This window comes from Phalacrocorax aristotelis, chromosome 6 (assembly GCF_949628215.1).
Source record: "Phalacrocorax aristotelis chromosome 6, bGulAri2.1, whole genome shotgun sequence".
Taxonomy (NCBI): domain Eukaryota; kingdom Metazoa; phylum Chordata; class Aves; order Suliformes; family Phalacrocoracidae; genus Phalacrocorax; species Phalacrocorax aristotelis.
The window spans coordinates 53,176,891-53,187,944 of NC_134281.1; the positions used below are offsets into that span (position 1 = coordinate 53,176,891).

The following is an 11,054-nucleotide window of genomic DNA, read 5'->3' on the forward strand; positions in this document are numbered from 1 at the left end:
TGTGGTTGTGATTAACTGCACAGTTCAAGGTGAAAGAAGAATGCGGTTCCAGGCGTATATGGCTTCCTTTAACCTCAGCAAAACACAGTGCCAGATATTTCAATTAGTGTGTACCAAGGTCACAAAATCAATTTCTTATCGCCGAAAAACACACATACTGTAAATTTCATTTTCAAGCCATAATCTCTAAATTAAATCTGTGTACCTAAAAAATATACAGTGCAAAATTGCAGCCCTTCAGCCCCCTCCTCCCCCTACAGCCGGGCAGCATTTTCACAAACATCACCTGGCTTTGTGCTCTATATTTAGAGCACAATGTTTGGTTAGATTCTAATCTTCTTGGAGAAGTCATTATCTCTTTCTTTGGCAAATAGAGGCCCAAAGTGTCAATTACCTTCTTAAACTCTTTCATACACACAGGGCTGAGTGGGGTTTGATATTCTGTCTGCCAACAGCTCAGTCGGCAATTTTTCACAGTCATACACAGAAAAATTGTGCACCAGCAAATCATCCGAGATAAATTACACATTTCAAATGAGGTTACAGACAACTTCACCACTCCTGACCAGTTTATTCTGGAAGAGGAAAACAAACAAACAAACAAACAAAATCAAAAACGGTCCTAAAGAGAACACTTTCCTACTATTGATCTCTATGAGTTGTTGAACAGAGACAAAAGTAATATCAGTATGCCAGATTGGTGGAATTTTATATAGAAATCAATGTAGCTGCACAGAAATGACATCATCATCTCTTATGTGTGTAATTCCTTACAATACTTTCCTTGTTATGTGGGTAACACTAACTTCATAGCCCCAAGGCAGCTGCACGATCTGATAGCTGTAGCAGGCTCTACCATGTGCAGACCTAGCTACAGAAGATGTCCCAAGGAGGTGGAATTTATGGAAGCAATTTCTCTCCAATAAATCCTGGTCTTTACTTAACAAAAGATAATTTCAGCTATACAATCCAGAATGAGTAAAACTGACAATTCTGAGATTGCTTTAAAATTTTTTCATAGAAAAGGTTGCTTTTTATTCACTTACCTACTTATACATAGGTCCCTGTGTGCACATTTGTGTACATTTAATATACATGTATGAGTATATGTGTTCTGGAAATAACTTCCATCCTTTTAGTTCAAACCAGCAAGTGAGAAGAATGTGTTGTTATTGTTGGACCTTCTGAGGCCACTTCAGATGCTAGAGATCCAGGAAGTGAATCATATCTCTGGCAAACACAAAGTAAGCAGACTCTGAGATAATAAGTTTAAAGCTCCTTAAATGAATTTTCCCCCATCCTCTAAACATGTAACACACTGATTGATTCTTAGGACCATGAAGCAGGATGAAAAGAGTATTTTCTCAAGAAAGGAAATTAGCATTATTTGGCATGGGTTAAAACACATTTTGAGTTAAACACATAAGAAACCATCCGTGTGCAGCTGGTCAGCTTGAAAGTTTGGATACATTTTTGAGAGAGACAACTAACTTTTTTACCGCATCATCTACACACATGCTAAAAACTCTTTTTAAATGCATCAGGGCAAATTTAAAAGACAGACTGGATATGATTAAAGATGTAACAAAAGGAAGTTTTGTTTCTTTCTGGCCCATTCAAAAAATGCATCACTGTATTTCAGTCATGCTTAAAGTACCGTTTCAAGAAAATGTAAACACAAAAACATGGGGAAAAAAGATAGACCTGCCTCTTTTTTTCCCCTCTCGAATTTTGAATGTTATGAGTCTATCATGGGCTCAGTCCAAGGCTTATTAAAATGAGGATCAATCTTACAAATTATTATAGTGTATCTCTGGCCCAGGCGAACTGTGTTTTCTGGCAGTAGGAAGAAGAGCTAACCCTCCGAAGATTTCTGTCTATCTCATTCAAATGAGAAACTGGGAGGGATTTTTTCATATCAGTGAGACAACTGGATTTGGCATTTCAAATGCATAAAATTCTTCGAGTCAAAATTTTATGGACTCAGCCACTTATAGAGGTAAGACAATTGGAGAAGGACAGCCTCCACTGTGTCTCATTCAGCAGGATCATATTGTTACTTCAAACATATTGCACTGCTTTCCATCTGACTAATGTCCTCATGCATCACCAGGCACTGTTGTAGCACACTCTCCCCTTTCACATTCCAGATCTACTCTTAAATACTCCAACTAAAATATGCTTTCAATGATAGCTAGTTACAATAAACAATTTCAATTATAAAAAGTAAAGTCAACTCTACATAGACACTGTTTTGACTAACAATGTTAGCCAAGGGGATGGCTATCTTCAGGAACATAAACATAGGTCCGTCTTTGCAACTGGAAGATAACCATGCAACAGCTGCTTAGTCCCCAGCAGTCTACATACATCATAGCCATCAAAGCCTTGCCAAATTCACAGAAAAGTGTAACATCTTGCACATGAAAAGGCAAAAGCCATACATAAAGCTGAAGGTCTCTAAATGGCCAGGAATCTGCTATGTTAACCTGCACATTAACACCACCCTTTCCCAGGCAAGTGGACCACCACGTGCTGGAATATCAAATCCTCCCAGCTAATTTGTCCAGGCTTTTCAATTCCATGACCTGCCTACAGGTTTAATCCAGGATGTGTGATCAAGATACCTTGGCTGGGTAACATCGCACAGCTCAGCAGTCAATCTCTGCACTTCAGGAAAAAGCAAAAATCATTTAGCTACATCATGACCAATCAAGACATGGAAGGGAAGAAAACTTTCCGTCCTCTGGAGAGGAAACCTGAAGGTATGGGCTTAATTAAATATAATACCTACATATGCAACAAACAGGATGGTGCCTCCTAACACTTCTTGGGATCACCAAAAAGCCAGATACCTAAGCCTCAAGTAAGAATTCTGAATTTGAAGATGACTTCTGCCTTTTCACTCAGCCCACGCTCTGGTTTTACCATGCTCCACCCTGAAACCATGTAAAAGATCCAGCAGAATTTGGAGGCAAAACAGCAGGATTGGGAGACACGGGAGGAGGGGGAAATAGGTAAAAGAGTAAGGGAGGGTGAGAGACAAGCCCAGAGGCTATGAGGAGTATGTCAAAAGGGCTGGGAATCGGTGGCCTGCTTTGGCCTCCTGCTTAGAACATCCCACGTTTTCCAAGCTGTCACCCACTGCGTTAAGCCCTGTTATTTGTGTTTGGCTAAGGCATATCTTTCTCCTGCTGTGCTATGCTAGAGCAGCTGCAATTTGCCTTTTTATAGCTTGTGGTAACTGATAGCAGTGAAATGAATTTAGGAAGTGTGTGGATTGGATCTTCCGTATCAGTGATTTCAGACTATTTGGTAAACACAGAAGTGACATCCAGTGATGTATGCATGCTGGTAACAACAAAAAAAAATTCTCCTCTAGTGAACCAGCATTTGGGTTAGATCATTTTCTACTGAAGGACATTCCTGGATAGAATGAAATGATTATACACGGTGGTTTTACAGGGTCATGTTAATTTGAAAGGTGAAAATTCCCTCAAAACTATACACCTCCTGGGTGCTGCAGAATGGCAATGGTGACACCAGTGAATCAAGACAAAGTCAGTGACTGCAATAAAAGTTGGTGGTGGGACACAGCGACATCACCTTAGAGCAAGGAGCTGAACGTTTCATAGGAAAGCTCCTTTTCAGAGCTGGCAAAAGCCAGAGACTTGGTCGTATGACCCTCAGTAAAACAAGAAAATATGTTTGTGTTCAGTTATTGAGTAGGCTTTCAATTTGATTCAGCTGAGTTTACACAAATTGCCCTGTGTTCTAACAGGGATTCTATATTTTGATATAAAATACCACTTTGCACTGATGTATTTTTTGCCTCTGGAAAATGATAAATCCTCCTGCACTGCACTTCAGAAAGAGTCAGTGCCTTGCTTCAGTACAAAGTTTCCCAGATAGCCTAAGTTCCTGCTCACTATTTCTGGAAGAGCTGTAACTATTTTACAAGTAAGACTGATTAATTTTGCAGTATAATTTGCAAGTGACATTTACAAGGGAATATTGTGCGGGGATATCTGGGAGGGATATTGTGTTCAGACTTTTCCTGCTTGCCTGCCTACCCTCCTGGAACAAACAGCACTGCTTCATTTTCCTTCCGTATTTTGCAAAGTTAAAGTAAACACTGTGATCACACTGTTTACTTTAATTTCCTGCAGTGTGCCAGCAAAGCAGCAAATTGGCAGTCAGCAATCAAGAAGCAGCCAGTATTGAAACAGCAGAGCTGCTTAGGAAAGCATCAATGATGCCAACTCATTTTTCTCTCTGTTTTAAAAATAAAATATTGGCTTCTATGAAGTTTTACTTCCACCCCAAGCTTTTCTAAAGGATCTGAAATTTTGTTTGTTCCCTTTAATTTTCTTCTGGAAGAAAGCTGGGATTATGAGCAACACCTAATTTATATGGCCGACTCTTTTTATATCAAGAAATGGATTTACTAATGTGGCAAATATATGCTATTTATCAGCAAAACTTCCATGGCTTTTTTGCACAAGAGGAAGTATACTTGTCTATAAATCAGTCTTGTCTGGCTATATTTTTACGCCAAGAGCTCTAGCTGTGCTACTTCAATTAGGTGTATGATAATGTGAAGCCAAAGCCTCACGCATTACATTCCAAATACACATCTGCCCAAGAATGGAGTCCTAAACGGCAAATAGTTATATTTTCAGAGGCTGTTCTCTCTCATCTTGTACTACATAAAGCAAGGAATATAAATACAAAAGAAGAAGTAAGAAGAATGGGATAGTATTTTGTACCTCCGAGGTGTAAAGCTTGACAAGGTGACTCATTTATGGCTTTCTGGAAGATACCGTACAGAAGGAATTTATTGCTATGTAAGTTATAATTCCAATATATAAAAGAGTCCAGGTCCTACAATCAGTTAGTCTCCTGACTATGTGCATTCCTGCACATATTCTTACTGAAGACAATGAGATTATGAAGAGGATTAGCTTTTTGTTAGACTGGCCAAAGTATGCCTTCGGAAAGTCCAAAACACGACCTAATTTAAAGTGGTTGAAATCTTGTGGGAAAGATTGTAAGAGGATAATTATTTTAAAAGCCATGACTTTGACACCAGGAAATTAAATTCATATCTATATGTCTTTATCTATACACAGCAAATCCAATAATCTTGAGCTCTCTGCCGCCACTTAGCCAGCTGGCAAAGGGAGCAAAGTAAAAACTAACAAACCCCATTCCAAAGGTATGCTGACATCAGTGATTCATGATTCATCAATAATGGTGCTAGGAAATAAATGTAACAGGGCATTATTGCCTTTTGCAGCACAGTAAACTCAAGGGAAAATGTCTAAGTGTATCACTTTGAAAAGACAGAGCTAGCAAAGAAATAACTTTTACAAGTATTTAAGAGGTGTTACAAGCAAGTGAAAGTAGAGAAACAAATGTAAACCTTTTAAATACAGTGAGAATGAACCTATAAATAAAAAGGGACAGTTTTCCAGCTATTCAAGCTTAAGAGAACTAACCTGAATACTCACATTTTTTTTTGTTCAACATTTTTACAAGAAGAAAGAATTTGAGTTTCTTGTTCCAGAATAAACCCTCAAAATAACTACTGTTCTGATTTAATTGTCTACCAGGATAAGCACAAGAAGTTGGTTCTACGCTATGCAAAATTATTAATGTTGTTGACAGTAATTACAACTCTCACAGCCTATCTAAATAACTAAAAGGGCAAATGTGTAAACACAACGTACCATATATACTCTTTAGAAAATGCCTGTATTAGCACATAATTGAGAATCTGCTTTGAAGGTGACTGGACTATCATTGTAAAAGCCTAAGATTATTAACTGAAGAAAAATGGGTAGCTATCTGGAGAACAGCAGATACACCTGCCTCTTTTGCCACACAGAACAGCAAGATCTACTACATCATTAAAAAACTGAGGCTTTGCTTTACGTTTTTGTAGCTTTAAAGTATTAATGATAGAGTTCAGCCTATATTTCTAATCCTTTTTAAAGCCTGCCCAATTAAAATTCAGGTTACTTGTTTATGCTATTAGAGGACTACTGCAAAATATTAATAATGCACTGTGTAACATGCTGCCCTGGAGAAACGTCGTCTCTCTTTCAGGGGCAACAGCCACATAGTTCCGATACAAGCTTTGCTGCTTAGCTGGAGGGTAAGTGACTTTGGCGGTTGTTGAGGTATTTTACCAGAAAAAACACTGGCCTCCTGACATGAGGCTTGCTTCAAACCACTGCTACTTAACTGCAAAGCACCACAAATACATCTAGTAGCTGTTTGCCTGGACTGACATTGGAAATTTTATTTTAAAGACTGTTTCCAAACACTCAGTATAATTCTTAATAAACAATTAATTGATTCACAAGATTTGTGAATGTATATTTCACTGTACTGAATTTTCTTTAAATGATCAATGAATGTTTTTATGAATTTTGAATGTAGATTTCCCCAAGAAAATACAGGCAAAAGAGAAAGTAAGAAAAAGATACTGTATGAGAAAAACATTGAAGGTAAGATAAATCCATCCTTACAGAAATAGATTTAATAATGCCATAACGGGTACGTATATAATGGATGGATTTAAGAATGTCAGTAATGACAGTGAAGAGCAACAGCTATCTTTACTGCAAATTTAATAGATGATTCACAATCACAATTTCTAGAAAAGTACAGACAATGTAGTGGGTATCAGATCATGGTAGGTAAGTGCTGGCTTGATTTGTTCCAGGTAGCATTGCTAAAATTTGACTTGTTTTTCTTCTTTCTATGCATTATTCACAAGCGTAGGCCCTTGACTCTCCAAACATAATGTGCACTTAACTTTCAAATCTACCAGCTTATTCATGGTAGTAAAATTGAATTAGTGCAAATACAATACTAGTGCTGTGAAGGCCATTTCTTCTTATTTTCATATGACCAGCTCGATAGACAAATAATGATTTACCTATATTTAGGGCAAGGTTAGCATTAAATTCAAGAAATTCGTTCAGTGATTACATGACATGTGATGCAAAAAAGAGGCTGAGAGAAGTGTTTGTTCAGGCTAAGAGAAGGCAAAGGGGAAATCATACTGATGTCTATAGCTGCATAATGGGTGTCATGGGAGGAGAGGAAGCTAAACTATTATTAGAAATGTACAGCGGTAAGTGCGCATGAGAAGCAAAAGTTACAAGCTGCAGTAAGAGAAACCGCAACTAGATATCAGAAAAAGTTGTCAAAATTATGGTAGCCAGACACGGGAAGAGGGGCCCAGAGAGGTGTGCAATCTTCATCCTTGGAGATACTAAAAACTTGGCTGGACAAGGCCCTGAGCAACCTTCTCTAAGTGGGACCTGCTCCAAGTGGGGAGCTGGACCAGATGACCTCTGGAGGTCTCTTCCAAACGAAATCATTCTACTATTTTTGTGACTCCATATTGTTTATTATTTTAGTCAGCTATATTTCTCGCTAAGCATTCCCAGCTTATAAAAGGGTAGGCAGCTTTCTTAGGAAAAAGGTCTTTGCATTCTAAATTTTCCTAAAACAAACACACTTCCAAGTACACCATAGGAAATGAGCTTTAAAAATCCAAAGTTGGGCCGCTTATCTGTGCTCATACCAAACTGAAATGCCTCTGTTACGGCCAAATTTCTCAAGATGCATGAAACACAAAAACTGACCAAATGCATGGTTAATATCATAATTACTTTTCAGGACACTGAAAACTGATAAGATTCGTATGAATTTTAGCCTGCCTGCATCTGGGCGTAGCTATATCTTACAGTGGAAGTAAGTACTAGAGCTATTCATAGTGGAGGACAACTCAAAAGTGAAGGCAGGGAAAACATCCTTTTCTTTGGATGGAAGCTAAAGGCATCCAGAAGCAGACCCCTCCAAAGGATTTCTGGCATATTTCCCTTGCAAGAAGCTGTAGTGGAAAAATTAATGTTGGCCTCACATGTGGGCATGTCTCTGCGGCACACACACCTCCTCAGTCTTCTAGAGTAGCCCAGGAGCTGTATTATTTGATCATGGTCAGCTGCTGGGAAAAGAGTGTGTGTGGATGAGATGTGAGCGCTGTAAAGTAGCAGTCATGCCAACTCCAAGTTTCAGAAGTCCTGAGTCATGAGGGAAATTGCTGAAGCTAAATCAGAGAAGATGCATCATCATCTTTCATGGAAAAGGAAAGCTGGAAAATGGGTCATACTCAATTCAGATGCACCGTATGCTATATTAAAATACTAGGCTGAGAATAAGTTGTAGAATTTCTCAGAAACTGCTAAACTTTTTGGCTTTGAGAACATGTTAGTGTAAGGTGTTTTGACATAAAGCTTAATCCTTGAGCTGGTAGGCTCTTGAGTAAGTTTTTCAAGCAAGCACGTAAAAGAAATGCATATAGGTAAAATCTGTTTACCGTTACAGAACGTTATGCCATTTCCTGTATATCCTTGGGAGCAATAGCAGCCTGTTGTCCCACCCTGAACTTCACACCTGGCATTTTTGTGGCATGTCATGTTGCAGCTTGCAGAAGTGCAGCCATAGTCCAGCAGACTGGAAATCAGAACTGGAATAAAGGAAAATCAGACTTGTTTCTTTATCTAAAAGCTTCATTCTAAGCTCTAAAACTAGATCTGGGCAAAAGATATCCACAAAATTGGTGCATTCCAGTAAACTTAACATCATTACAGATTCAGCTATATCACACAATGGGGTGAGGGCCACCAGCTACAGGGACTTCTTTGGTAAAAGTACCCAGGGGCTACAAACAGCAGACACTGTAGATCAAGAACTAGTGTATGTGCTAAACCAGTATAAATTGGTAAACAATATAGAACTTACTCAGTGATCTGGGGAAAACATTTGAAAGGCTTTCAAAGCACTCTAGTACTTTCCAGTAAAGCACAGACATTTATTTGCACTCTGATTTATGTATTGAGTGTAATCCAAACTGCCCTACACATATCAAGTTAAAAATACCGAAGAAGGTTCCCCTGACCAGAGATTTTATGTTTACAAGCACTTCCATACTTGTGTGGCTAACACATGTATGGTCTGAGAGATTAAAATAACTTGTCACAGAATTTACTGCATTATGACATTAGGTTTTAAAAATCTATCCAAATTATTTGAAGTTAATCTCTTAAAATACCATTTCCATGTTATGAAAGTATTGTCTTCTTTTTTCCAGCCACTGGATGGCTCCTAAATTGTCTAACTACTTTCCCATTGTATGAACACATATGGTTTTCAACACAAAGAAAAAAGGAATCTCTGCCTTTGAGAAAACTAACAGCTCACTCAATAATTATACACACCCTGTAGTCGGTTAGAAATGAGGCAGTTAACTTGGAGTGGAAAGTAAGTTTTTTACTTTGTACTTTATAAATTGTTAGCAGGACATAACGAGAGTTGCAGAACACAAAGGTCCTTTTGGATGCTGCCTTCCCCTGCAGTTCTGGTTTTCGCTACCCAAATATTATTCTGGATATTTGCTACCCTATGTTACAATTACAGGTTTCATTGCTCCAGGAAATCTCACTGAGGTGTTGTTTTCTTGGTCTTTTCATGAAAAATTCAAGACTAAAAATTACAGACAGATTTTTAACAACTATATATAATCCAGATCAATTTAGGTATCACCAAGTTTCATCTTTTCCCTCTGTTTTTGAGAAAGGAGACCATCTTCCAGAGATTAAAACAGAAACCTGTGGGATTCTCTTGTCATTTTGCTGTTCATAAAATTTGAAATCTAAAAATGTCCCAAGCAGACAGAGAGAGAGGGGAAAAATAAAAGCAAATCCACAGACACCTGGTTTCTACAGAACAAAACCCACAATGAGGTAAAGACTAGCATTTGTGGGATTTGTTTTTGGGATGATCCTAACCATGCAAATACCAAACCCGGAGGAGACTTTCAGTCCCATGTACCCAGCAGCTTTCTACAATCTCCAACACACTCGTTTCTCCTTGCCAGACCCTGGACCCTTCCCTCCTGTCACTCGCTCCCCAGGGAAGGAGATTTCACCTACCTAGGAATGGAAGCAGTTTCATTGGTGATGCCGTTGCTGTACGGTGCCTGGTGCAGAGTCCCTGTGTCACAGAAAAAAACTCCCTGCCTTAAAATGTATGACCATGCGCAAAACACGCACACATGCCTATCAAGAAAGTGACGTCCTGGTGCAGGCGCAGCTCTGACACTGCCCTTTGTCCTGGGCTTCACGCTTCCAAAAGCTCCTGAGACTCACATGCAGGACAGGGAGGGTCAGAAGGGGCTGAGGACCTGGTCTCCTGGCAAGTAGGGAATAAATGAGAAGGGAATAAATGAGAAAGTAGAAGACAAGCAGGAGCCTGGGTCTTGCAGGGCATATCAGAGAAGATTCAGGGGTGAGTGGGTTAGAGGAGCATGGGAGTAGCAGCAGAACAGTGGAACAGATCAGGGAGGGTGAGGAAGAGGTGGAGGAGATTAGTAAGTAGCTCAGGGTTTACAAGCTTGGAGGTAACGGTCTACATGCTTCCTTCCACCTTTTCCTGGTGAGCTGAGTATATGTGAGCCCTGAGACCCATTTTTTTTTGGAGACAATCTTGGCTGACTGCTGTTGTTCTTCCTACCGCTTTCTTCGTTTTTGAGATAGATCCTCACTGCAGCAGGGCAATGTTGCTTTAAGGGTAATGGCCTGTGGGGAGGTACAGGAAATCCACTGAACTCTGCTTTGTGAGGAAAACAAAGACGTATAGGCAGGGAGGAAAGAGGCAGGAAGGCAATTGTATGGCCTGGAATCTCAGGAACCAAAGGAGCTGAAGTTTCTATGGGTTCACGGGACTGAAAAAGGGTGTTGTGTAATAGGACATATTCAATATAATCAATCTGGTAAAGCATTTGGCATGTCTTTGTGTTAAACATGAGAGCAGTTCTATCCTTATTATAGCATCCTAACCAAAGAGACTTCAGCATGTACTTACATTATGCATGGACGTGCAATATTTTCTCTAATCTTGCTATGGATGATGTGCATACCATCATTTCCCAGCTTCCTGGAGATGATGACTCACATATAGAAGCACTGTAAAAC

General features: G+C 39.2%; 1 protein-coding gene across 3 annotated transcripts in view; it reads right to left on the reverse strand.

Annotated features, from left to right (window-relative positions):
- The window catches only part of ADGRL4 (adhesion G protein-coupled receptor L4), a 79,746-nt gene extending 69,117 nt beyond the window's left edge, over positions 1-10,629 (reverse strand). Inside the window, exons 1-3 of one of the 3 annotated variants that reach the window (XM_075097990.1) lie at positions 10,594-10,629; positions 10,014-10,074; positions 8,399-8,548 (exon numbers count right to left, since the gene is read on the reverse strand). In XM_075097990.1, the coding sequence (XP_074954091.1) occupies positions 8,399-8,548; positions 10,014-10,035 (172 nt within the window). In that variant the 5' untranslated portion in view covers positions 10,036-10,074; positions 10,594-10,629. Of the gene's footprint in view, positions 1-8,398; positions 8,549-10,013; positions 10,075-10,506 lie in introns of all 3 variants that reach the window. The other 2 variants (XM_075097989.1, XM_075097991.1) reach the window with 2 other exon arrangements.
- Between the last annotated feature and the right edge of the window lie 425 nt (positions 10,630-11,054).